This window comes from Salmo salar, chromosome 10, assembly GCF_965601325.2.
Source record: "Salmo salar chromosome 10, fSalSal1, whole genome shotgun sequence".
Classification (NCBI taxonomy): Eukaryota; Metazoa; Chordata; class Actinopteri; order Salmoniformes; family Salmonidae; genus Salmo; species Salmo salar.
Genome location: NC_138300.1, coordinates 121,764,429 through 121,792,202, shown reverse-complemented (window position 1 = coordinate 121,792,202; position 27,774 = coordinate 121,764,429). Strand labels below are relative to the sequence as shown.

The 27,774-nt window shown below is 42.6% G+C and overlaps 1 protein-coding gene across 4 annotated transcripts in view; it reads left to right on the top strand.

Moving 5' to 3' along the window:
* Positions 1 to 14,315, top strand: part of LOC106561729 (tumor protein p53-inducible protein 11) — a 104,346-nt gene extending 90,031 nt beyond the window's left edge. For all 4 annotated transcript variants that reach the window (XM_082957453.1, XM_045688572.2, XM_045688571.2 and 1 more), the window contains 5 exons: positions 1,036 to 1,094; positions 1,283 to 1,331; positions 5,289 to 5,385; positions 10,467 to 10,568; positions 10,969 to 14,315. In XM_082957453.1, coding sequence (XP_082813579.1) covers positions 1,036 to 1,094; positions 1,283 to 1,331; positions 5,289 to 5,385; positions 10,467 to 10,568; positions 10,969 to 11,105 — 444 coding nt within the window. In that variant the 3' untranslated portion in view covers positions 11,106 to 14,315. The remainder of the gene's footprint in view (positions 1 to 1,035; positions 1,095 to 1,282; positions 1,332 to 5,288; positions 5,386 to 10,466; positions 10,569 to 10,968) is intronic.
* The last annotated feature ends 13,459 nt before the right edge of the window (positions 14,316 to 27,774 follow it).

Sequence of the window (27,774 nt, the reverse complement as noted above, 5' to 3'; positions counted from 1 at the left end):
CAGACACGCCCCTGCCCAGTTCCTACTGCCAATTAAAGCATGATATGAGTTAATGTCAGTGAATTATCATGGGTTCTACACTAATAGACCATCTTATAGACTAATAAAATAATAATAAAATAGCAATGAATCAGCTGTAACGTTCTTTTTGCTTTTTCCACAGTAATGACATCATAATGCTTTGGTGCTGGCTTCTATTACTTGTTACTTTTTATATTCGTATTTAAACAATATAAATATATTTTTAAACTGCATTGTTTAGGGACCTGTTGTATTCGGCGCATGCGACTTAATAAAATTAGATTTTTTTTGTCTGGTTTTAAGGATCATGTGAATTGTATTAGCGTTGTAGACCACTTGTTGCAGGGATAAATGTATACTGCATGCGTCTTCAGTTTAGAGTTACTGTATTAAGTCATGAGGCATTGGCTCTGTGGATGTTTTATATGAACTCGCATGTTGTACCATCTGTGTTGACATGCTGGGTTCCACAATGCTGCACAGAATTTAGTTAATTTATGAGTAAACAATCATCTGATGTGTTATCCCCGTTAGGGGCGTGGCGCTGTCCCCGCTAGAGGCGTGGCGCTGTCCCATGCACTAACAATGTAAAGCTCCGTTCTTTGACATACAGGGTGGTGTGCAGTATGGGGTGGTGTGCAGTATGGGTGATGAAGAGAGAATTGCTAATTAGTGCTAAATTTGATTTTCTGTTTAAATATAGTTTGTGATTAATCCAAGGCCTTGTTAATGGGATATCTGCTTCCGTGTCTTTTTTGTTTTGTTATTTTATGTGGTGTCTGCTTCCTCTTAATAATCTGTCAGGTTCCTCCCTGATAGACCTATAACGAGCTCTAATTAGAAAACGTCTTAATGATCCCCTCCTTTCTATTTCTGTCTTTCTCTCTCCTCCTCTCTCCTCCCTCTCTCTTTCTCTCCCGTCTCTCCCTTTCCTCCTCTCCTCTCTTCCTTCCTCTCTTCCTTCCTCTCTTCCTTCCTCTCTTCCTTCCTCTCTTCCTCTCTCTCTCCTCACAGCTCAGTCAGATGCTGGGGAATGACATTAAGTATCAGGTGCGAGAGCCTGTTGGTCTAAGGTGAGAGAACACACCACCTGGGGGGAATCTAATATTACTGTCAGATCAATCTATTTTAATGGCAGTTTTTGGGTAAATAAATCTCTCTCTGTCTCTCTGTCTCTCTGTCTCTCTGTCTCTCTGTGTCTCTGTGTCTCTGTGTGTCTCTCTCTCTCTCTGTGTCTCTCTCTCTCTCTCTCTCTCTACAGGGTCTGGATCATCATCTCTGCGTTGGCCTTCACAGTTATGTCCTTGATGGTGAGTGTCTTGATGACCTGGGTTCTAGCCACGCTCAGAAACTTCTGCAATGATCATTCTGATGTATAGAGAGTCACATAAGCCATTTAAAACCTACAGGTACAATTTATTTCACATTAAACATCACACCGTCAAGGGAAATATACAGTACCAGTCAAACGTTTGGACACCTACTCATTCCAGGGTTTATATATATATTTTTTCTTTTACTATTTTCTACATTGTAGAATTGAAGGGAAAGGGGGATACCTAGTCAGTTGTACAGGGAAAGGGGGATACCTAGTCAGTTGTATAGGGAAAGGGGGGATACCTAGTCAGTTGTATAGGGAAAGGGGGATACCTAGTCAGTTGTATAGGGAAAGGGGGGATACCTAGTCAGTTGTACAGGGAAAGGGGGGATACCTAGTCAGTTGTACAGGGAAAGGGGGGATACCTAGTCAGTTGTACAGGGAAAGGGGGGATACCTAGTCAGTTGTACAGGGAAAGGGGGGATACCTAGTCAGTTGTACAGGGAAAGGGGGGGATACCTAGTCAGTTCTACAGGGAAAGGGGGGATACCTAGTCAGTTGTATAGGGAAAGGGGGATACCTAGTCAGTTGTATAGGGAAAGGGGGGGATACCTAGTCAGTTGTACAGGGAAAGGGGGATACCTAGTCAGTTGTATAGGGAAAGGAGGGATACCTAGTCAGTTGTACAGGTTAAGGGGGGGATACCTAGTCAGTTGTACAGGGAAAGGGGGGATACCTAGTCAGTTGTACAGGGAAAGGGGGGATACCTAGTCAGTTGTACAGGGAAAGGGGGGTACCTAGCCAGTTGTACAGGTTAAGGGGGGGATACCTAGTCAGTTGTACAGGGAAAGGGGGGTACCTAGTCAGTTGTATAGGGAAAGGAGGGATACCTAGTCAGTTGTACAGGTTAAGGGGGGGATACCTAGTCAGTTGTACAGGGAAAGGGGGGATACCTAGTCAGTTGTACAGGGAAAGGGGGGATACCTAGTCAGTTGTACAGGGAAAGGGGGATACCTAGTCAGTTGTACAGGTTAAGGGGGGGATACCTAGTCAGTTGTACAGGGAAAGGGGGGATACCTAGTCAGTTGTATAGGGAAAGGGGGGATACCTAGTCAGTTGTACAGGGAAAGGGGGATACCTAGTCAGTTGTACAGGGAAAGGGGGGATACCTAGTCAGTTGTATAGGGAAAGGGGGGATACCTAGTCAGTTGTACAGGTTAAGGGGGGGATACCTAGTCAGTTGTACAGGTTAAGGGGGGGATACCTAGTCAGTTGTACAGGGAAAGGGGGGATACCTAGTCAGTTGTACAGGGAAAGGGAGGGATACCTAGCCAGTTGTATAGGGAAAGGGGGGGATACCTAGCCAGTTGTATAGGGAAAGGGGGGGATACCTAGCCAGTTGTATAGGGAAAGGGGGGGATACCTAGTCAGTTGTACAGGGAAAGGGGGGTACCTAGCCAGTTGTACAGGTTAAGGGGGGGATACCTAGTCAGTTGTACAGGGAAAGGGGGGTACCTAGTCAGTTGTATAGGGAAAGGAGGGATACCTAGTCAGTTGTACAGGTTAAGGGGGGGATACCTAGTCAGTTGTACAGGGAAAGGGGGGTACCTAGCCAGTTGTACAGGTTAAGGGGGGGATACCTAGCCAGTTGTACAGGTTAAGGGGGGGATACCTAGTCAGTTGTACAGGGAAAGGGGGGATACCTAGTCAGTTGTATAGGGAAAGGGAGGATACCTAGTCAGTTGTACAGGGAAAGGGGGATACCTAGTCAGTTGTACAGGGAAAGGGGGGATACCTAGTCAGTTGTATAGGGAAAGGGGGGATACCTAGTCAGTTGTACAGGTTAAGGGGGGGATACCTAGTCAGTTGTACAGGTTAAGGGGGGGATACCTAGTCAGTTGTACAGGGAAAGGGGGGATACCTAGTCAGTTGTACAGGGAAAGGGAGGGATACCTAGCCAGTTGTATAGGGAAAGGGGGGGATACCTAGCCAGTTGTATAGGGAAAGGGGGGGATACCTAGCCAGTTGTATAGGGAAAGGGGGGGATACCTAGTCAGTTGTACAGGGAAAGGGGGGATACCTAGTCAGTTGTACAGGGAAAGGGGGATACCTAGTCAGTTGTACAGGGAAAGGGGGATACCTAGTCAGTTGTACAGGGAAAGGGGGATACCTAGTCAGTTGTACAGGGAAAGGGGGGGATACCTAGTCAGTTGTACAGGGAAAGGGGGGGATACCTAGCCAGTTGTATAGGGAAAGGGGGATACCTAGTCAGTTGTACAGGTTAAGGGGGGATACCTAGTCAGTTGTACAGGGAAAGGGGGGGATACCTAGTCAGTTGTACAGGGAAAGGGGGGGATACCTAGTCAGTTGTATAGGGAAAGGGGGATACCTAGTCAGTTGTATAGGGAAAGGGGGGGATACCTAGTCAGTTGTATAGGGAAAGGGGGGGATACCTAGTCAGTTGTACAGGGAAAGGGGGGGATACCTAGTCAGTTGTACAGGGAAAGGGGGGGATACCTAGTCAGTTGTACAGGGAAAGGGGGATACCTAGTCAGTTGTACAGGGAAAGGGGGGATACCTAGTCAGTTGTACAGGGAAAGGGGGGATACCTAGTCAGTTGTACAGGGAAAGGGGGGGATACCTAGTCAGTTATATAGGGAAAGGGGGGATACCTAGTCAGTTGTACATGTTAAGGGGGGGATACCTAGTCAGTTGTACAGGGAAAGGGGGGATACCTAGTCAGTTGTACAGGGAAAGGGGGGAGACCTAGTCAGTTGTACAACTGAATGTATTCAACTGAAATGTGTCTTCCACATTTAATCAGAGAGGTGTGGGGGGGAGGGGGGGCTGCCATAATCGACATCCATGTCTTTGGCGGCCGGGAAAATGTTGGTAATAATGAAGGCATCAAAACTATGGAATCATGTAGTAACCAAAAAAGTGTTAAATGAAAATATATCACTATCTCTCTCTATGGGGATCACGGCTACACTATCTCTCTCTATGGTGATCACGGCTACACTATCTCTCTCTATGGTGATCACGGCTACACTATCTCTCTCTATGGTGATCACGGCTACACTATCTCTCTCTATGGGGATCACGGCTACACTATCTCTCTCTATGGGGATCACGGCTACACTATCTCTCTCTATGGGGATCACGGCTACACTATCTCTCTCTATGGGGATCACGGCTACACTATCTCTCTCTATGGGGATCACGGCTACACTATCTCTCTCTATGGGGATCACGGCTACACTATCTCTCTCTATGGGGATCACGGCTACACTATCTCTCTCTATGGGGATCACGGCTACACTATCTCTCTCTATGGGGATCACGGCTACACTATCTCTCTCTATGGGGATCACGGCTACACTATCTCTCTCTATGGGGATCACGGCTACACTATCTCTCTCTATGGGGATCACGGCTACACTATCTCTCTCTATGGGGATCACGGCTACACTATCTCTCTCTATGGGGATCACGGCTACACTAGCTCTCTCTATGGGGATACCTGGGAGGAACAGCTGTGCTTTTGTCTGCATCCTAAATTTAAATGGAGCTGAATTGTCTTCATTATCTAGTAGTGGAGCTGAATGGCCTTACTGGGGGGGGGGGGGGGGGGGGTACAGGAAGATAATAAATAGTTACATAGTAAATGAAGTTGTCCTCTGTTTAATGCTGGTGGAACCAGCCTGGTGACTTTGGGATAAACAGAACGAGCTTTCTTGGAGCGTTAGTCTAGACAGCTGCCTTTGGTCCGTCGAGCTACGCGCCGCCACCAGAAACTATACCCCACTGTATTACTACAATGGTTCATGTTGTCCATGTTGCACAATCTGTTCATTGTTGTTGCTGTATTTTAGAGAGGAAGTGGCCCCCCCTCCTGCTATAGTGCATGCTGTGTAGTGTGTATATAAGTGTTGTCTCCTCTCTGCAGGCCCTGGTGTGTCCCAACCAGCTCTATGAGGTGGTGTTTGAAGAAGAGACCCACAACACCAGCATCTCTATCAGGCTCTATGGAGGAGCAATACTCAGTCAGTATACACACACACACACACACACACACATACACTGTACGCACACACACACTGCTACTTCCTTGTGCTGTTCATCTGTATATGGTACATATACACTGTAACACACACACACACACACACACACACACACACACACACACACACACACACACACACACTCTTGTGATGTTCTCTATTCTTCCCACTATATTAGTGTCGTCCATGAATTGGATGCTTTATGTGAGGACTTCATGTCCATCTCTGTCCCTCCCACATGTCCATCTCTGTCCCTCCCACATGTCCATCTCTGTCCCTCCCACATGTCCATGTGTTTGGATGCTTTATGTGAGGACTTCATGTCCATCTCTGTCCCTCCCACATGTCCATGTGTTTGGATGCTTTATGTGAGGACTTCATGTCCATCTCTGTCCCTCCCACATGTCCATGTGTTTGGATGCTTTATGTGAGGACTTCATGTCCATCTCTGTCCCTCCCACATGTCCATGTGTTTGGATGCTTTATGTGAGGACTTCATGTCCATCTCTGTCCCTCCCACATGTCCATGTGTTTGGATGCTTTATGTGAGGACTTCATGTCCATCTCTGTCCCTCCCACATGTCCATGGATTGGATGCTTTATGTGAGGCCTTCATGTCCATCTCTGTCCTCGTCTATATGACCATGTGACTAACTGTAGTTTGAGTCATAATAGAGTGCATGTTATCACAGAAGAACAGGACAAGCATCTCTCAGCCAGATATACATGCATGGACAAAAGGTATATATCATTTAGATGTACTTCTGGTCGTACTGTTCAGTGTTTTGTGCAGCGGCTCGCTTATTTAATTACACATTTAATTGGAGAATTTCTATCCTCGCTCTTTGGTGCCAACGGCACAATGAACGATGCAGACTGTACGGGTGTGCCTTGCCAATACTGCCCTCCACGCCACAGGAATTGGATTGAAGATGAGAATTGATTATTATAATCGCGTTCATTTGACCTTAAATCATGCCAGTCAGGTGTGTTCAGTCAGTCATTTAATGTTATGTTGGCGCTGGTTCAGTTCAGGGTTCAAATAGTATTTGTTTTCTTTCAAATAGTTTAGCTATGTTTTAATTGAGCTTGCCTGGCACCGTAGAACTAATGGAATTGTCTGAAAAACTGAACCCAGGTCTGTTTCTCTGAACAGGTTGTGGCGACTGTGACACCATAGACAGAAAAGTAGAGAGAGAGAGAGAGATCTAGCAAGGTTTTACATAACAAGCCTACTGTGAGATGAACATAAATCCCACTGTTGGAACCTGGGAATACTAAGGTCATTATGGAGAAGTAGTGAAATTAACCAGGGACTACTAAAGTCATTATGGAATCAAATCAAATTGTATTTGTCACATGCGCTGAATACTACAGGTGTGTGTGTGTGTACACCTTACCGTGAAATGCTTACTTACAAGCCCGTAACCAACAATGCAGTTCAAGAAATAGTTAAGAAAATATTCGCTAAATAAACTAAAGTAAAAATTTGAATAAAAAGTAACACAGTAAGATTACATGACAATAACGAGGTTCTGTACGGGGGGTACCGGTACCGAGTCAATGTGCGGGGGTACAGGTTAGTCCAGGTAATTTGTACATGTTGGTAGGGGTAAAGTGACTAGTTAATGACTTGGGTGACTGGTGTCTTTCACAATTTTTTGGGGGCCTTCCTAGAAATAGATTTTGAACATTTCAGTTGTTCTACAGTGCATTCAGAAAGTATTCAGACCCTTTGACTTTTTCCACAATTTGTTACGTTACAGCCTTATTCTAAAATGGATTACATTGTTTTCCCCATCAATCTACAGACAATACCCCACAATGACATCACAATACCCCACAATGACATCACAATACCCCACAATGACATCACAATACCCCACAATGACATCACAATACCCCACAATGACATCACAATACCCCATAATGATGAAGCAAAACTTTTATTTTTTAGAAACCTTTGCAAATGTATTACAAATAAAGAAACGTATCACATTTACATAAGTATTCAGACCGTTTACCCTTTACAGACTCATCTTCTTGGGTATGACACTACAAACTTAGCACACCTGTATTTGGGGAGATTTTCCATTCTTTTCTGAAGACCCTCTCGAGCTCTGTCAGGTTGGATGGGGAGCGTCGCTGCACAGCTATTTTCAGATCTCTCCACAGATTTTTGATCGGGTTCAAGTCCGGGCTCTGGCTGGGCCACTAAAGGACATTCAGAGACTTGTCCCGAAGCCACTCCTGCGTTGTCTTGACTGTGTGCTTAGGGTCGTTGACTTGTTGGAAGGTGAACCTTTGTGCTCTGAGCGCTCAATTGCTCCGTTCATCTTTCCCTTGATCCTGACTAGTCTCCCAGTCTCAGCCGCTGAAAAATATCCCCACAGCATGATGCTGCCACCACCATGCTTCACCATAGGGATGGTGCCAGGTTTCCTCCAGACATGACGCTTGTCATTCAGGCCAAAGAGTTCAATCTTGGTTTCATCAGACCAGAGAATCTTGTTTCTCATGGTCTGAGAGTCCTTTGTGCCTTTTGGCAAATTCCAAGCGGGCTGTCATGTTCCTTTTACTGAGGAGTGGCTTCAGTCTGGCCACTACCATAAAGGCCTGATGGGTGGAATGATGCAGAGATGCTTGTCCTTCTGGTAGGTTCTCCCATGTCCACAGAGGAGCTCTGTCAGTGACCATCGGGTTCTTGGTCACCTCCCTGACCAAGGCCTTTCTTCCCTGATTGCTCAGTTTGTCCGGGCGGCCAGCTCTAGCAAGAGTCTTGGTGGTTCCAAACGTCTTCCATTTAAGAACGATGGAGGCCATTGTGTTCTTGGGGACCTTCAATGCTGCAGAAATGTTTTGGTACCCTTCCCCAAATCTGTGCCTCGACACAATCCTGTCTTGGAGCTCTACAGACAATTCCTTCGACCTCATGGCTTGGTTTTTGCTCTGACATGCACTGTCAACTGTGGGACCTTAGACAGGTGTGTGCCTTTTCCAAATCATGTCCAATCAATTGAATTTATCACAGGTGGGCTTCAATCAAGTTGTATAAACATTTCAAGGATGACCAATGGAAACAGGATGCACCTGAGCTCAATTTTGAGTCTCACAGCAAAGGGTCTGAATACTTATTATGTAAATAAGTTTTTTCTGAATTTTGTATTTAAAAATATATATATTTTAGAATAAGGCTGTAACGTAACAATGTGGAATAAGTCAAGGTGTCTGAATACTTTATGAATGCACTATACAGGTCTTGGATAGCAGGAAGCTTGGCCCCAGTGATGCATTGGGCCATACGCACTATCCTCTGTAGCGCCTTACAGTCAGATGCCAAGCCGTTGCCATACCAGGCGGTGACGCAACCGGTCAGGATGCTCTCAATGGTGCAGCTGTGGAACTTTGAGGATTTGGTTTTGTCGTGCCCTCTTCATGATTGCCTTGGTGTGTTTGGATCATGATAGTTTGTTGGTGATGCGGACACCAAGGAACTCGAAACTCTCGACCCGCTCCACTACATCCCCGTCGATGTTAATGGAGGCCTGTTCGGCCTGACATTTCTTGTAGTCCACGATCAGCTCCTTTTGTCTTGCTCACATTGAGGGAGAGGTTGTTGTCCTGGCACCACACTGCCAGTTCTTTGACCTCCTCCCTATAGGCTGTCTCATCGTCGTCGGTGATCAGGCCTACCACTGTTGTGTCGTCAGCAAACTTAATGATGGTGTTGGCGTCATGCCTGGCCATGGAGTCATGGGTGAACAGGGAGTACAGGAGGGGACTAAGCACGCACCACTGAGGGGCCCCCGTGTTGAGGATCAGCTGTGGCAGATGTGTTGTTGCTTACTCTTACCACCTGGGGGCGGCCCGTCAGGAAGTCCAAGATCCAGTTGCAGAGGGAGTTGTTTAGTCCCAGGGTCATTAGCTTAGTGATGAGCTTTGAGGATACTATGGTGTTGAACACCAAGCTGTAGTCAATGAATAGCATTCTCACGTAGGTGTTCCTGTTGTCCAGGTGGGCAAGGGCAGTGTGGAGTGTGATTGAGATTGCATCATCTGTGGATCTGTTGGCGCGATATGTGAATTGGAGAGGGTCTACGGTTTTCCGGGATGATGGTGTTGATATGAGACATGACCAGCCTTTCAAAGCACTTCATGGCTACCGACGTGAGTGCGATGGGCAGTAGTCATTTAGACAGGTTACCTTCACTTTCTTGGGCATAGGGACTCTGGTGGTCTGCTTGAAACATTTAGGTATTACAGACTCAGTCAGAGAGAGGTTAAAAATGTCAGTGAAGACACTTGCCAATTAGTCCACACGTGATCTGAGTACAGGGCCTGGTAATCCATCTGCCCCGCTGCCTTGTGAATGTTGACCTCTTTTATTTAAAGGTCATTATGGAGAAGTAGTGAAATTAACCTGGGACTACTAAGGTCATTATGGAGCGATCTCGCTAGGGGGCCCCCAACCCAATCTCCCATGGCAAAAAAAAAACCTCCCTCTAGGGGGCCCCCAACCCAATCTCCCATGGCAAAAACCCCCCTCCCTCTAGGGGGCCCCCAACCAAATCTCCCATGGCAAAAACCCCCCTCCTCTAGGGGGCCCCCAACCAAATCTCCCATGGCAAAACCCCCCCTCCCTCTAGGGGGCCCCCAACCAAATCTCCCATGGCAAAAAGTATAGAATTGCAGGAAATTAGACCCCGTGTAGGTCGGGCCCCAAATGATGTAGACTGGCCCTGGACCTGTCTAGATTCTAGCTTATTAACGATAACATGAGCCCTGAAATTAAATATTTGTTGATATCTTATGTAGATAAGTGTTATGAAGAATGCCCAGTGAATGAAGATGAGGAGGGTATATTTTTCAGATTTATTTAGATTTGGAGTAGGAATGTCTCCATACCATTTGTCACGTGACCTCTTTGACCCCCCCTAACCTCTTACCGATGGCATTTCCTCCCACAGTTCTATCCCTTATCTTGTGGAATGGGTTGTAAAACACAAGAGAAAGGTCATCATTCAATGGACTAAACTATAACCCATGACCTCTGACCCCTCCAGGTCTGTCCCTCATCTTGTGGAATGGAGTGTATACACAAGAGAAGGTCATCATTCAATGGACTCTGCTAAGTGAAGCATGCTACTTTGCCGTCCAGTTTTTAGGTGAGATCACATCTTCTTTCATATTGGTATTTAATATATAAATTCATGCTTATGCCGCAAATCTATTACCGTATATATTATTATTATTATTATTCAATGAACCTTATTGCTGTATTTCATGCTGTCCGTTCTGCCCACCGTCTTCAGATTGTGTATAGGCTAACGGCTCCCTCTAGTGTTGGAGACGCAGTAGTACTGTTTGGAGTTTGGATCAGCTACCACTGTTGAAAAGTCTCATCCCTCTTCATAGTTTATTACCGATGAGGGACTGTATCTCCAGGACTGAGTGTCATCCATTATCTATCAATCAGTCAGTCGCTACGTCTCTTTATGCGAGAGGGAGAGAGGGAGTTTTATAAAAACATTTTTTAACTGTTGTCTCAACCCTGTCTTGTTGCAGTTACGTCGGTCACCCTGGTGGAGATGGGCTCGTTGCCCAACGCTGCCATCCTCCTCCTCCTCAGCCAGGTGCTCTTCCTCCTGGTCACTCTCTTCTATTACTACCACCTGGGGAGAGGACGGCCCAAGAAGATCTGAGAGGGAGGAGAGAGTACGACCCAAGAAGATCTGAGAGGGAGGGGAGTAGAGAGGACGACCCAAGATGATCTGAGAGGGAGGGGAGGAGAGAGGACGGCCCAAGAAGATCTGAGAGGGAGGGGAGGAGAGAGGACGGCCCAAGAAGATCTGAGAGGGAGGGGAGGAGAGAGGACGATTTGAGAGGAGGCAGAGGAGAGAGGACAACCCAAGACGATCTGAGAGCAGGGAGGGGTGGGGAGGGGACAGAGGCCCACAGGGTGGGTTAGGTTTTCTGGGTGCTTTCAGATATTTAATTCCAAACGGAGCTGGGGTTTATTGAATGAAGCAGCTAGTAATGTAATGTGTAGAGCTGACATTATTCACAGTTCTACATGACAAACCGTCATGGCAGATCTATACATTACATGTATGACTTTCTGTAATGTTACAACTTTCTGATCAGGGATGTGATGTGGGGGCGGGGCTTATCAGGGATGTGATGTGGGGGCGGGGCTTATCAGGGATGTGATGTGGGGGCGGGGCTTATCAGGGATGTGGTTGTGAGTGGGAGGTGCTTAACAGGGATAAATGTGGGGGCGGTGCTTATCAGGGATGGGATGTGGGGGAGGGGCTTAACAGGGATGTGTCTGTGACATGGGAGGGGCTTAACAGGGATGTAGCTGTGGCGTGGGAGGGGCTTAACAGGGATGTGTCTGTGACGTGGGAGGGGCTTGGTCCATCCAGCCCCATTCTACTGTATGTTAGACTCCAGATGTTTTCAATAACCCCACCAGTCAACACATGGTGGTCTGGTGGCCTCATTTGTTCTCTATATGGAAATGAGAAAGAGTCTGATTGTGAAAGTGAACTGGGAGATTGTTGTCCTCCTCCAAATATTGTATGCTACTTTTGTGGGTGGTTCTGGGTAAAAAAACAAACAAAAAAAAACAAGTTTATTCATTTGAAGTAATGTTTTTCTTGTACAGTACCTCCTTTCCACCCAGTCACGTGACTTAGTGCTTACGTCCCAAATAACACCTTATTCCATTTATAGTGCACTACCTTTGAGCAAAAGTAGAGTCCTATGGGCCCTGATCAAAGTAGTGCACTGTATAGGAAATAGGTAGGTTTTTTTGGGACCAATCCAAGATGTACAGAGTAATTTAAAACACTATACTGTATTAGTATGTAGTCATTTTAATGTTTTTTTTTGTTGTTGTTCAAATGTGATCTTTTGGTAGTTTCATTTTGAATATACTGTAGTCTCAAGGACCAAGACTTTGTTAGTTTAAAGATGTTCCATTTTTATGGTGTTGGTTGGTGACGTTGTTACTGGTCCTGTGCACTAAGGTGAAACCTGGATATCTTTTCTCTCTCTCTCTCTCTCTCTCTCTCTCTCTTTTTCTCTTTCTGTCTCTCTCTCTCTCTCTCTCTCTTTCTCGCTCTCTCTTTCTCTCTCTCTCTCTCGCTCTCACTGTCTCTCTCTCTCTCGCTCTCACTGTCTCTCTCGCTCTCGCTGTCTCTCTCTCTCTCGCTCTCACTGTCTCTCTCGCTCTCACTGTCTCTCTCGCTCTCACTGTCTCTCTCTCTCTCTCGCTCTCGCTCTCACTGTCTCTCTCTCTCTCTCTCTCTCTCTCTCTCTCTCTCTTTTTCTCTCTCTCTCTCTCTCTCTTTTTCTCTCTCTCTCTCTCTCTCTCTTTTTCTGTCTCTGTCTCTCTCTCTCTCTCTCGCTCTCTTTCTCTCTCTCTTTCTCTCTCGCTCTCTCTTTCTCTCTCGCTCTCTCTTTCTCTCTCTGTCTCTCTCGCTCTCTCTCGCTCTCTCTCTCTCTCTCTCTGTCTCTCTCTGTCGCGCTCTCTCTCTCTCTCTGTCTCTCTCTCTCTCTGTCTCTCTCTCTGTCTCTCTCTCTGTCTCTCTCTCTGTCTCTCTCTCTGTCTCTGTCTCTCTCTGTCTCTGTCTCTGTCTCTCTCTGTCGCGTGTTTATCTGCTTCTGTCAGCTGCTCATTTAACCAGCAGAATGTCCGCTATAGGTAGAAGACTGCTGTAAAGGCTGAGCGGTACAGTAAAATACAATCAGACTAATACAATTACTAGAACAGACATTTTCATTTTCTATTTATATGATCTGACCTGCTGCCCTTGGTATCTAAACTGAAAGGTGGTCTGACCTGCTGCCCTTGGTATCTAAACTGAAAGGTGATCTGACCTGCTGCCCTTGGTATCTAAACTGAAAGGTGATCTGACCTGCTGCCCTTGGTATCTAAACTGAAAGGTGGTCTGACCTGCTGCCTCATGGTGAAGCCATTGTCCAGCTGACAGACTGGTATAATGTGTGTATGAGCGTCTATATATATATATATATATTCTGTCTGTTCTTAATGCTGGGTCAGAACACTGAGGGAGGTCATAGGTCTGCTTTTCAGTCTGTCCAATGGGCATAGAGAACACATGCTGTACATGATATAGATGCCTCATCCCCTAACGGGATATTGAGCTTACAATATGAAGCGCATCGGGAATAGACATTTTACAGGGATGATAACCTTTTTAATTCAGCAAGTTTCTGTCAAGAGGTTTGACAGTGAAGGTCAATTCCACTCCAAAAATATATTTTTGGCATTTGTTTCATTAGTCCACTGTTGTTACAGTCCCCCCAAAAAAATGTTTTGCAGTGCAGCAATCAAGATACAGAACTTTGAAAACGCTAATTGTCACTTGCCACACCATCAATATATTTATACTGTAGGCCTACTGTATAATTACGCTGAAATATTTAGTATTTATGGTAAAGTTTAACTTGAACATTGTGTAGGCTAATCAAATGTTATTTGTCACATGCTTCATAAATAACAGGAGTAGATTAAGTAAGCATTTCACTGTTAGTCCATACCTGTTGTTTACAAAGCATGTGACAAATAACTTTAGATTTGAATCCTACAGCAGCCACCTGGTTACAGATTATCTCTTTTTCTATGTTGATGGTTGGGAATAATGTCAACATGGTTATGTAGAGAGAGAACAACATTCGTTTTCATTTTTACTGTGTACTTTCGATGTGACCAGCAGAGCATACCAGTGTTAGTCAGAGACATCTTTATTGGTGACATGGCACAACTTTTATACACACCATATCTATCTTTAGTCTTGCCTTAAAGTTTTCAAACAACAGTCACCACCAACATACAATTCACTTGATACTTGTACATGTAAATAAAGTAGCCATGTGCTGTATTACTGCTGTGTGGTGGAGCTGTTATTTTCAACGTAACAGGAAACGTATACATTTCTTCGTTTTCTAAAGTCTCATTCTGTGATTTTTAAAGATCATTTTAATGTTGTGTAACTTGTTGTGTCTGGGGTCTAAGTCTTGCATTTGGAAAGTATTAAGACCCCTTGATTTTTTTCCCCCCACATTTAGTTACATTTTAGAATAAGACTAATGTATTAAATATCCCCCCCCCCCCCATCAATCTACACACAATACCCCATAATGACATCACAATACCCCATAATGACATCACAATACCCCACAATGACATCACAATGACATCACAATGACAAAGCAAAAACTGGTTTTTAGAAATGTTTACACATTTTATTAAATATACAAAATATCACATTTAAATAAGTATTCAGACCCTTTACTCAGTACTTTGTTGAGTGCTCTGGAGCAGGTTTTCATCAAGGATCTCTCTGTACTTTACTCTGTTCATCTTCCCCTCGATCCTGACTAGTCTCCCAGTCCCTGCCGCCGGAAAACATCCCCACAGCATGATGCTGCCACCACCATGCTTCACCATAGGGATGGTGCCAGGTTTCCTCCAGATGTGACGCTTGACATTCAGACCAAAGAGTTCAATCTTGGTTTCATCAGACCAGAGTATCTTGTTTCTCATTGTCTGAGGGTCCTTTTGGCAAACTCCCAAGAGGGCTGGCATGTGCCTTTTACTGAGGAGTGGCTTTCATCTGGCCACACTACCATAAAGGCCTGATTGGTGGAGTGCTGCAGAGATGCTTGTCTTCCTGGAAGGTTCTCCCATCTCCACAGAGGAACTCTAGACCTCTGTCAGAGTGACCATCGGGTTCTTGGTCACCTCCCTGACCAAGGCCCTTCTCCCCCGGTTGCTCAGTTTGGCCGGGCGGCCAGCTCTAGGAAGAGTCTTGGTGGTTCCTAGCTTCCGCCATTTAAGAATGAGGGAGGCCACTGTGCTCTTGGACCTTCAATGCTGCAGAAATTTTTTGGTACCCTTCCCCAGATCTGTGCCTCGACACAATCCTGTCTCGGAGCTCTACGTACAATTCCTTTTGACCTCATGGCTTGGTTTTTGCTCTGACATGCACTGTCAACTGTGGGACCTTATATAGACAGGTGTGTGCCTTTCCAAATCATGTCCAATCAATTGAATTTACCACAGTTGGACTCCAAGTTGTAGAAACATCTCAAGGATGATCAATGGAAACAGGATGCACCTGAGCTCAATTCCGAGTTTCATAGCAACGGGTCTGAATACTTATTATGTAAATGAAGTTTTATTTGCAAACATTTCTAAAAAAAAATTAACTGTTTTTCGCTTTGTCATTATGAAGTCCACTGCATTATGGGGTATTGTGTGTAGATAATGATTTGTTTTTATGTAATCCATTTTAGAATACGTCTGTAACAAAATGTGGAAAAATGTCAAGGGGTCTGAATACTTTCTGAATGCTCTGTATATGGATTTGTGATATTTGTGGTTTTTTGATGTTAGACAATTGCATGTGGTATAGTCCTTTTGTGTATTGAAATATGGCACATGTAAATGCATATTTTATAGCACATTTATACTAGTAGAACACAGGTGTGATCATGCATGGTCAATGTGTTCATTTTGTATTTTTTTTATTTCACCTTTATTTAACCAGGTAGGCTAGTTGAGAACAAGTTCTCATTTACAACTGCGACCTGGCCAAGATAAAGCAAAGCAGTTCGACACATACAACAACACAGAGTTACACATGGAGTAAAACAAACATGCAGTCAATAATACAGTCGAGTCAATGGTGACAAAATGGGTGTTTAGTCATGAACAGAATGAAGCTATTATAGTTCTGACAAAACAGGGAGAAAATTATATTTCTATGTTTGTGCGTGATATGGATATTTTGTGTTTTTCACGTGATCTCTGCCTTCCCTTGAAAGCCTATGTCAGTCCCCATGTTCCTTAACATTTACATTTTAGTCATTTAGCAGACACTCTTATCCAGAGTCACTTAGTGCATTAATCTTCAGATAGCTAGGTGGGACAACCCAATATCACATGTCATAGTCAGTACATTGATCTCCAGATAGCTAGGTGGGACAACCCCATATCACAGTCGTAGTCAGTACATTCATCTTCAGATAACTAGGTGGGACAACCCCATATCATAGTCGTAGTCAGTACATTCATCTTCAGATAGCTAGGTGGGACAACCCCATATCACAGTCATAGTCAGTACATTCATCTTCAGATAGCTAGGTGGGACAACCCCATATCACAGTCATAGTAAGTACTTTTTTTCCAATCCTCTACCAGTGGATTCCGAACCTCTCCTTGGGGACTCCCATGTATTTGAACTATTCCAGAGCCTGTCTCGGAGCTCTTGTTATCCAATTACCAAGCCCTTGACTAGGTGATTCAGGTGAGCAAGTACAGGGCTACAACAAAATGTAGAAAAGTCGGGGTCCCCGAAGGAGAAAAAACACTGCTCTAGTCTAACTGGATTCCCAGGCTGGATCTGTGAATCCACACCACCTCTTGGCTATGTCTGAAAATGTTACTAGCTGTGAAATCTTTGCCTCCTACGTCCTTCCTCAATTCCTTTCAAAGCTCATTTGACGAGGAGGTCCGAGGGAGGGACCTTGGATCCTCTCCTCCAATGGGCTTTGAGAGGAATTTTTAGGAAACGAGGACTGTTGTCAACCAATCCACTTACCCTCTTTTTTTTTTCCGCAGCTCACATCTACAGTCCTTGCTGTACATCTTAACAAAATCTACACGCTCAGAAAGGAAGTCTGTCTCTCATTGTGCTGTATAGAAAACACAGATGTCTTCCAGTGAGAAGCACATGATGCCCATCTGATGGTAAATGACCATGTTGAGTTCTGTCTGAGAAGGTTGTAAGTGCTGGTTCTCTAGTGGTTTTGTGGTTCTGTGTGTACTGCAAGGCAGACCAGATGTTGCTTGTTCCTATGGTGACTGTACTGCACAGTATAGCACAGATGAGACACGCACGTGCACACACACACTAGTAAGTATCCCTTTCACCGTGTTTAATTAGTAGTCAGCACTCCTCCTTGACTCTGTGTCCCGGGCCTATACAGCAGACCCTCCCTATCTGGCAAACATGGTAATTATTGAGTTAAAAATGTTGAAATGACTGAAGAGCTACTTATTTTGGTGGTGAGGGAGGGATGGATGGATGGAGGACAAGACAAGAGGTGGTGCTCTGTAAAGAGAACTCTATTTCAGTAATGTGCTTTTGATATCATCTTTGCTCTGCTATACGTTTTGATGGTCCACTGCTGCCATGAAAGGGTTTAACGGAAAGATATAGACGGTCGGACATGAATTTGGTACACTGTAGCTTAAATCACGTTCATATGTGATTTTATTTTTATTTCGTTTCAACTGGTTATCAGTTCAACTGACCAGTGCTTTCAGCTGACAGAATAAGATCAATACTGTTCATTTAAGTTTTTTTTTTATGTGGACGCATTATATTGTACCTCAAATTAGAATTATGTTACGGATTTCCATTGTTTTAGTTTGAAATAAAGAAAACGTGTTCATTTTGGAGACTCCTGTCCTGTTATTGTCATGAATTATACTATTGTGTATATGGACACCCCTTCAAATTAGTGGATTCGGCTGTTTCAGCCACACCCATTGCTGACAGCGGTATAAAATCGAGCATGCAGCCATGCAATCTCCATAGACACAGAATGGCGTTACTGAAAATGGTTTCCATGGCAGATCAGCCTCACACAAGCCTTAGATCACCATGCGCAATGCCAAGCATCGGCTGGAGTGATGTAAAGCTCGCCGCCATTGGACTTTGTAGTAGTGGAAACGCGTTCTCTGGAGTGATGAATCACGCTTCAACAGCTGGAAGTCCGGACGGAAGAATCTGGGTTTGGCAGATGCCAGGAGAACGCTACCTGCCCCAATGCGTAGTGCCAACTGTAAAGTTTGGTGGATGAGAAGTAATGTTCTGGGGCTGTTTTTCATGGTTCAGGCCCCTTAGTTCTGGTGACGAGAAATCTTAATGCTACAGAATAAAATTACCTTCTAGACGATTCTGTGCTTCTAACGTTGTGGCAACAGTTTGGGGAAGGGCCTTTTCCTGTTTCAGCATGACAATGCCCCTGTGCACAAAGTGAGGTCCAAAATAGTTTGTCGAGATCGGTGTGGAAGAACTTGACTGACCTCAAACCCATATTTTGACATGAATTGGAACGCCGACTGCAAGCCAGGCTTAATCGCCCAACATCAGTGCCCGACCTCACTAACGCTCTTGTGGCTGAATGGAAGCAAGTCCCCACAGCAATGTTCCAACATCTAGTGGAAAGCCTTCCCAGAAGAGTGGAGGAGGCTGTTTATAGCAGAAAAGGGGGGGGGGGACCAACTCCATATTAATCCCCATGATTTATGGAATGAAATGTTCGACGACCAGGTGTCCACATACATTTAGTGATATGTTGTAAAATGTGTTCTACTTGAGCCTCGTCATGCAACACACACACACACACACACACACTGTGGTGAAGGCTTGACCTTAAAAAAAACAACCCTTTACTGTATAGAGTTGATAAGTGTTTCTGAATTCTCCTTTGCTTTTCATCAACTCTAAAACGTATAAATGATGTGAACAGTCCCATCAGGAAAGCAATAGGCTAATCAGATCTACTTTCAATGAAAAGTTATGAGGTTTCAAAGTTCACATGCTGACTTTCTACACAGCTTTTTATTTTTTATTTTTTTTGTTTTGTTTACTGAAACGGTAGCAATTACAGTAAAGGCTTACAGTAACAACTTCATAATAACAGTAACACTTCCTGAATTGGACCAGAGACTCCATAGCCTCCACCTCCCTTCCCAGATGTAGCCACACTGAGGATGCCCACCCAACTTAACCCAGGAAGGAGACCAGAGAGGAGTCAACTCACTGCAGTTTTGTCCCCCCCCCCCCCCCCCCCCCAATAGTACCACATTTCTATGACTTGATTGGCAGCTCTGGGAACTAAGCATTCAGCAGAGCCTACCTTCAATATGCTTGTGGTTACTATGCAAACAGGAAGCTGTGGGTAAAAACCACACGTTGAACGGAAATGAATCAACAAACTGTTAACTAATACTAAAGAGAGGTGTGTGTGTGTGTGTGTGTGTGTGTGTGTGTGTGTGTGTGTGTGTGTGTGTGTGTGTGTGTGTGTGTGTGTGTGTGTGTGTGTGTGTGTGTGTTCGTTCCTTTCCGTCGACATGTCTAAACAGACGGTAACTGAAGATTAAATGTGTAATCTTAGCCTTTGTTGTGGATCCAATCATCAGGTCAGATCGCTGTGTGTTTGTTCTGACGGGAACCTACCATTTATGGATCTATTATATATGACCTGTTTTTTTTACAGGAAGGTGTATGGGATGTATATTACGTGCTTCGGGTATAGGTTTACCTGTGCAGTATGAGATGTACTACTCTCTCCTTCTTCCGTGCGCTTGTTCTTTGCGCGGATGGTGCCGAAGTGCACTGCGAGCTGAAAAAAAAAAATGCAGGAAATGTGTGTACACTTTCAGGGGGAAAAAAAAAGGGTTACGGTTAGGTTCAGTAGCTTTTAGGAGACATAAGAGGATCATGTAATTTAATTGTAAAATGTTTTATCCAATACTTTGAATATGAAGGTACGTCAGTCTCAAAAGCCACAGCCATCAATATCATATTTCCCAGAATGCTCTATTGCAGGTCAATTTTTCTTTAAATTGTTTCAATGTTTTGTGTTTTTTTTTTTTGCGTGCACATTAAAATGATTGATAGATCTCTTATGCTATACAAAGATACAATTTATTATATATTAAAAGCATTAAACCTCTCACTAAAAGCTTCACTCATATGTAAGTTATATTTAAGCATAAACTGGTATTCCAGTAGATTACTAAGAAAGGTTCATCCTTTGTTCAAAAATGTCTTTTTTTTTTTTATACAGATGACAACTTCACATTTTTGGTTAATTGAAAATGAAACCTTGTAAATTGTTTACAATACTTTGAACATGTTATCCTCCAGAAAATACAGAACAACAACCTATGGTTAAACTCAAATATACTGATTGATAAAAAATTTAAAAATGAAGAAAAAAAACATTCTCGATCCAAAGTTACAACCTACTGATTGCAGCATTACTGCAAAAAAATGGAGGAGGCAAGTAGAAGGATGAGAAGGTAAGGAACTTGTTTGTCTGCCATATATTAAAGGTCCAGTGTAGTGAAAAATGAGATTTTTGCTATGTTTTGTATATATTTCCACACAATGAGGTTGGAATAATACTGTGAAATTATGATAATGCATTTTTTAGTGTAACAGCTGTTTGAATAGAAAAAGGAAAAAAAACTAACTTTTGCCTGTTTTGGTGGGATGGAGTTTTGGCCTGCCTGGTGAGATTAGTTAATACATCTATGAGAAGGTGAGATTCAAACCTCTCGAAATAACAGCTAGTTTTCCCCTCCGCACTCAGACCACTCCCAGACAGTCCTAGCAAAATTCTTGCTAGAAAAATTGCTCTTTGCTAAGAAGCTATTTTTGTTTCTTTTCACCATTTTAATGGAACGCATTCACAGTAATGATATGATGAGATAAAAACGGCTGCAATTGGACCTTTTTAAAGACCAAAATTGGCTTAAAAAGATGGGGCATAAATTGAAAAATATACCAGTTTCCTTTTGAAGACAATTTTTTTTTTTTTACAGCTGCACCATACAGGTTGCAAAATAGCTGGGAGGAAATGTTTGATGTACCGATTCCATGGCGCATGGTATACTGTATGAACTGATACACAAAACGCAAAACAACTGTATACAAAACACTGTATACTGTATGAACTGATACACAAAACAACTGAACTGATACACAAAACACAAAACAACATATTTTTCTATTTAAATTATAATACAGCATTTTGGCCACCAACGGACTGTTATATACAGTACATGGGGTATATAACGGTCTCAGCTCTGCAGATGTTGCTGTGAAAAAACTGAATCGTTAGAGTATTTATTCTGATATTGTCCCCGTGTAGGTTCTTCCTGGTCACAGATTCAGGAATGGCTGAAAAATCACAATCTTTTAAAATGGACCCTACAAATAGCAGTAATGGTCAGTCAATCAACAATATAATAATAATAATAATAATAATAATAATAATACTCTTAGGAAAAATATTCAACTTTAACGTACAATCTGTGGATAATATGCCTTTAGAAAGGTTGAAAATTCATGTTAGACATCACAGCACAGTTAAAATATGCGGCACATGGAAAACAAAAGGGGCTGAGATGGGTTGAGAGTAGCAGAGGGTTATAAATGTATTATCTGTCCAAAATGTTATATATATATCTATATATAAACATAAATTACTTTGTATAAAATTACCATGTATGTGAAATGTATTTGTCACAACAACAAAAAGCTGTAAAAACAAAAAATGGTGGCCAGAAAAATAAATAAATTCTCCTTAAAAAATGGAGTGGTCATGGAAACTGCTTATTATGACATAATATGATCATTTATTATTACCACAGGAGAGGCTGGAGGCATCGCTTTGTTATGGCTGAGGAAATGAAAAGCATAGCCCATAGCTCTGTGATGAGGAACGGCAAAAAACATCAGACAGGCCCAGGGATTGCATACAGAACAGCCCTAATAGACACTCGGCACGTCCTATTGTTGTTTCTCTAAAAGGGATACTTTGTATGCACGGGAAAAAAATGTGTGAGAAAACAAAGGCGAAATTATTCATGTTTCAGATAAACTTACAGACTGTAATTACCTCTGAGTGGCTGCAAATTATAAATCAATATCTGTTCCCTGGTAATATAATAATAGAGAATGCAATCCCCTTTATTTACACAGGGAGATAATTCCACAAACTCCATTTTAGTTCCTTTATCAATAAGGGAACCTGCTGCCAAATGTAGGCCCTATCATTTGCCTATTGCATTTTTTACTATTCTCCATCACATGAAGAATAGTACAGTGCAGTAGTCAAATAGAGGGATTTGGCAACAGGTCAATTTGTAAATCAATTGGTGTACTACTGTTGTTACTACTGCTGTTACTACTGTTGTTGTTACTGTTACTACCGGTGTTACTACTGTTGTTACTACTGGTGTTACTGTTGCTAATGTTACTACTGTTGTTACTACTGCTGTTACTACTGTTGTTGTTACTGTTACTACCGGTGTTACTACTGCTGTTACTACTGTTACTACTGTTGTTACTACTGTTGTTACTGTTGTTACTACTGTTGTTACTACTGTTACTGTTACTACTGTTGTTACTACTGTTGTTACTGTTGTTACTACTGTTGTTACTGCTGTTACTACTGTTACTACTGTTGTTACTACTGTTGTTACTGTTGTTACTGTTACTACTGTTGTTACTGCTGTTACTACTGTTGTTGTTGTTGTTACTACTGTTGTTACTACTGTTGTTACTACTGTTGTTACTACTGTTGTTACTGTTGTTACTACTGTTACTACTGTTGTTACTACTGTTGTTACTACTGTTGTTACTACTGTTGTTACTACTGTTGTTACTACTGTTGTTACTGTTGTTACTACTGTTGTTACTACTGTTGTTACTGTTGTTACTGTTACTACTGTTGTTACTGCTGTTACTACTGTTGTTGTTGTTGTTACTACTGTTGTTGTTGTTGTTACTACTGTTGTTACTACTGTTGTTACTACTGATGTTACTACTGTTGTTACTGTTGTTACTGTTGTTACTACTGTTGTTACTACTGTTGTTACTACTGTTGTTACTACTGTTGTTACTACTGTTGTTACTACTGATGTTACTACTGTTGTTACTGTTGTTACTGTTGTTACTACTGTTGTTACTACTGTTGTTACTACTGTTGTTACTACTGTTGTTACTGTTGTTACTACTGTTGCTACTGTTGTTACTGTTGTTACTACTGTTGTTACTGTTGTTACTACTGTTGTTACTACTGTTGTTACTACTGTTGTTACTGTTGTTACTACTGTTGTTACTGCTGTTACTACTGTTACTACTGTTGTTACTGTTACTACTGTTACTACTGTTGTTGTTGTTGTTACTACTGTTGTTACTACTGTTGTTACTACTGTTGTTGTTGTTGTTACTACTGTTGTTACTGTTGTTACTGTTACTACTGTTGTTACTACTGTTGTTACTGCTGTTGTTGTTGTTACTACTGTTGTTACTGTTGTTACTGTTACTACTGTTGTTACTACTGTTGTTACTGCTGTTGTTACTGCTGTTACTACTGTTGTTACTACTGTTGTTACTACTGTTGTTACTACTGTTGTTACTGTTGTTACTGTTACTACTGTTGTTACTACTGTTGTTACTGTTGTTACTGTTACTACTGTTGTTACTACTGTTGTTACTACTGTTGTTACTACTGTTGTTACTACTGTTGTTACTGTTGTTACTGTTACTACTGTTGTTACTACTGTTGTTACTGCTGTTGTTACTGCTGTTACTACTGTTGTTACTACTGTTGTTACTACTGTTGTTACTGCTGTTGTTACTGCTGTTACTACTGTTGTTACTACTGTTACTACTGTTGTTACTACTGTTGTCAGAAACTTTCTGTCCAAAAATGACGCAGAAAAATTAATCCATGCTTTTGTTACTTCTAGGCTGGACTACTGCAATGCTCTACTTTCCGGCTACCCGGATAAAGCACTAAACAAACTTCAGTTAGTGCTAAATACGGCTGCTAGAATCCTGACTAGAACCAAAAAATTTGATCATATTACTCCAGTGCTAGCCTCCCTACACTGGCTTCCTGTTAAGGCAAGGGCTGATTTCAAGGTTTTACTGCTAACCTACAAAGCATTACATGGGCTTGCTCCTACCTATCTTTCCGATTTGGTCCTGCCGTACATACCTACACGTATGCTACGGTCACAAGACGCAGGCCTCCTAATTGTCCCTAGAATTTCTAAGCAAACGGCTGGAGGTAGGGCTTTCTCCTATAGAGCTCAATTTTTATGGAATGGTCTGCCTACCAATGTGAGAGACGCAGACTCAGTCTCAACCTTTAAGTCTTTACTGAAGACTTATCTCTTCAGTAGGTCCTATGATTAAGTATAGTCTGGCCCAGGAGTGTGAAGGTGAACGGAAAGGCTGGAGCAACGAACCGCCCTTGCTGTCTCTGCCTTGCCGGTTCCCCTCTTTCCTCTGGGATTCTCTGCCTCTAACCCTTTTACAGGGGCTGAGTCACTGGCTTACTGGTGTTCTTCCATGCTGTCCATGGGAGGGGTGCGTCACTTGAGTGGGTTGAGTCACTGACGTGGTCTTCCTGTCTGGGTTGGCGCCCCCCCTTGGGTTGTGCCATGGCGGAGATCGTTGTGGGCTATACTCGGCCTTGTCTTAAGACGGTAAGTTGGTGGTTGGAGATATCCCTCCAGTGGTGTGGGGGCTGTGCTTTGGCAAAGTGGGTGGGGTTATATCCTGCCTGTTTGGCCCTGTCCGGGGGTATCATCGGATGTGCCCACAGTGTCTTCTGATCCCTCCTGTCTCAGCCTCCAGTATTTATGCTGCAGTAGTTTATGTGTCGGGGGGCTAGGGTCAGTCTGTTACATCTGGAGTATTTCTCTTGTCTTATCCGGTGTCCTGTGTGAATTTAAATATGCTCTCTCTAATTCTCTCTTTCTCTCTTTCTGTCTTTCTCTCGGAGGACCTGAGCCCTAGGACCATGCCTCAGGACTACCTGGTATGATGACTCTTTGCTGTCCCCAGTCCACCTGGCCGTGCTGCTGCTCCAGTTTCAACTGTTCTGCCTGCGGCTATGGAACCCTGACCTGTTCACCGGACGTGCTTGTTGCACCCTCGACAACTACTATGATTATTATTATTTGACCATGCTGGTCATTTATGAACATTTTAACATCTTGACCATATCCTGTTATAATATCCACCCTGCACAGCCAGAAGAGGACTGGCCACCCCTCATAGCCTGGTTCCTCTCTAGGTTTCTTCCTAGGTTTTTGGCCTTTCTAGGGAGTTTTTCCTAGGGAGTTTTTCCTAGCCACCGTGCTTCTTTCACATGCATTGCTTGCTGTTTGGGGTTTTAGGCTGGGTTTCTGTACAGCACTTTGAGATATCAGCTGATGTACGAAGGGCTATATAAATAAATTTGATTTGATTTGATTTTGATTTGTTGTTACTGCTGTTGTTACTGTTGTTACTACTGTTGTTACTACTGTTGTTACTGTTGTTACTACTGTTGTTACTGTTGTTACTACTGTTGTTACTACTGTTGTTACTACTGTTGTTACTACTGTTGTTACTACTGTTGTTACTACTGTTGTTACTACTGTTGTTACTACTGTTGTTACTGTTGTTACTACTGTTGTTACTACTGTTACTACTGTTGTTACTACTGTTGTTACTGCTGTTACTACTGTTGTTACTACTGTTGTTACTACTGTTGTTACTACTGTTGTTACTACTGTTGTTACTACTGTTGTTACTGTTGTTACTACTGTTGTTACTACTGTTGTTACTACTGTTGTTACTACTGTTGTTACTACTGTTGTTGTTGTTGTTACTACTGTTGTTGTTGTTGTTACTACTGTTGTTACTGTTGTTACTGTTACTACTGTTGTTGTTGTTACTACTGTTGTTACTACTGTTGTTACTACTGTTGTTGTTGTTGTTACTACTGTTGTTACTACTGTTACTACTGTTGTTACTACTGTTGTTACTGCTGTTACTACTGTTACTACTGTTGTTGTTGTTACTACTGTTACTACTGTTACTACTGTTGTTACTACTGTTGTTACTACTGTTACTACTGTTGTTGTTGTTGTTACTGCTGTTACTACTGTTGTTGTTGTTACTGTTGTTGTTGTTACTACTGTTGTTACTGCTGTTGTTACTACTGTTGTTACTACTGTTGTTACTACTGTTGTTGTTGTTACTACTGTTGTTACTACTGTTGTTGTTGTTACTACTGTTGTTGTTGTTACTACTGTTGTTACTACTGTTGTTACTACTGTTACTGTTACTACTGTTGTTACTGTTACTACTGTTGTTACTACTGTTGTTACTACTGTTGTTGTTGTTGTTACTACTGTTACTACTGTTGTTGTTGTTGTTACTACTGTTACTACTGTTGTTACTACTGTTACTACTGTTGTTGTTGTTGTTACTACTGTTGTTACTGTTACTACTGTTGTTACTACTGTTGTTACTGTTGTTGTTACTACTGTTACTACTGTTGTTGTTGTTGTTACTACTGTTGTTACTGCTGTTCCATTTTCTGCCATCAAGTTATTCATGTAAATGTGAGTCTGTGTTCAAATGATGGATGCATAGTAGGGATGTTCCTCTTGAAGGTGCAGTTTCTCCTGTCAAATCAGCATGTGTACATACATTTAAATAAACATATGATAAATAACACACATTTTAGATTTTTCTAAACTAATCCAATCGGTTAGCAGTTACTGAGCTGGTTGTTCTAGTTTATATGGTTTAGGTTGTCTCATTTATAACCTTTCATTACCTTGACAGTCATTCTAAATTCAGGTTGAGGGTGATTTTAAAAGTTAACATTTTTTGGATATCCTAACTCTGACTGGATTTCATTAGAAATTACACATCACTCTGCAAGCCATCATAATGTGACCTGCCTGGTGTGGCCTGCAAAACCAGGAGTTTAATTGCACCCTCGACAACCACTGTGATTATTATTATTTGACCCTGCTGGTCATCTATGAACATTTGAACATCTTGGCCATGTTCTGTTATAGTCTTTTGTTTCTGTACAGCACTTTGAGATATAAGCTGATGTAAGAAGGGCTTTATAAATAAACATTTGATTGATTGATTGATACTGGTAACTCTAAAATTCACTAAAAAAAACCACCTTGAGAAATATGAAAATAAGGCTTTACACCCGACAGTGTTAAAACAACACCCCAAAAAACGTTTTCAGAAATACATTTTTTGCCACTCGAAAGTAACAAACGCCTTTGTCATGGTGGTGATTACCTGTTAGCAACGCGTTTCTTAGCAACGCGTTTCTTAGCAACGCGTTTCGTTTCTTAGCAACGCGTTTCTTAGCAACGCATTTCTTAGCATGCCATCTGTTTTCTGTGTTTGAGTGGCGCAAAGCAGTCAATCTTGCTGGATTGACTGCTTTCATACAGTTCTTTCATACTCTTGGTTGTGCCTGATCGCATCGGAAACACTATTTCTTCCAAGAGTCTTGTTAAAAAAAAACTCAGAGCACCTGACCAAATTCACATAGACATTTTTAGTTATAGCTCTGTCATTCGCATTGAAAGCAAGTCTAAAAAGTGGTAGATATTTTCTATGTGCACTATTTCTATGCTTCCGTTCTGAAGATTCATTTTTGTGCTTATTTTACTCTTGTACACCAGCTTCAAACAGCTGAAAAATGAAATAT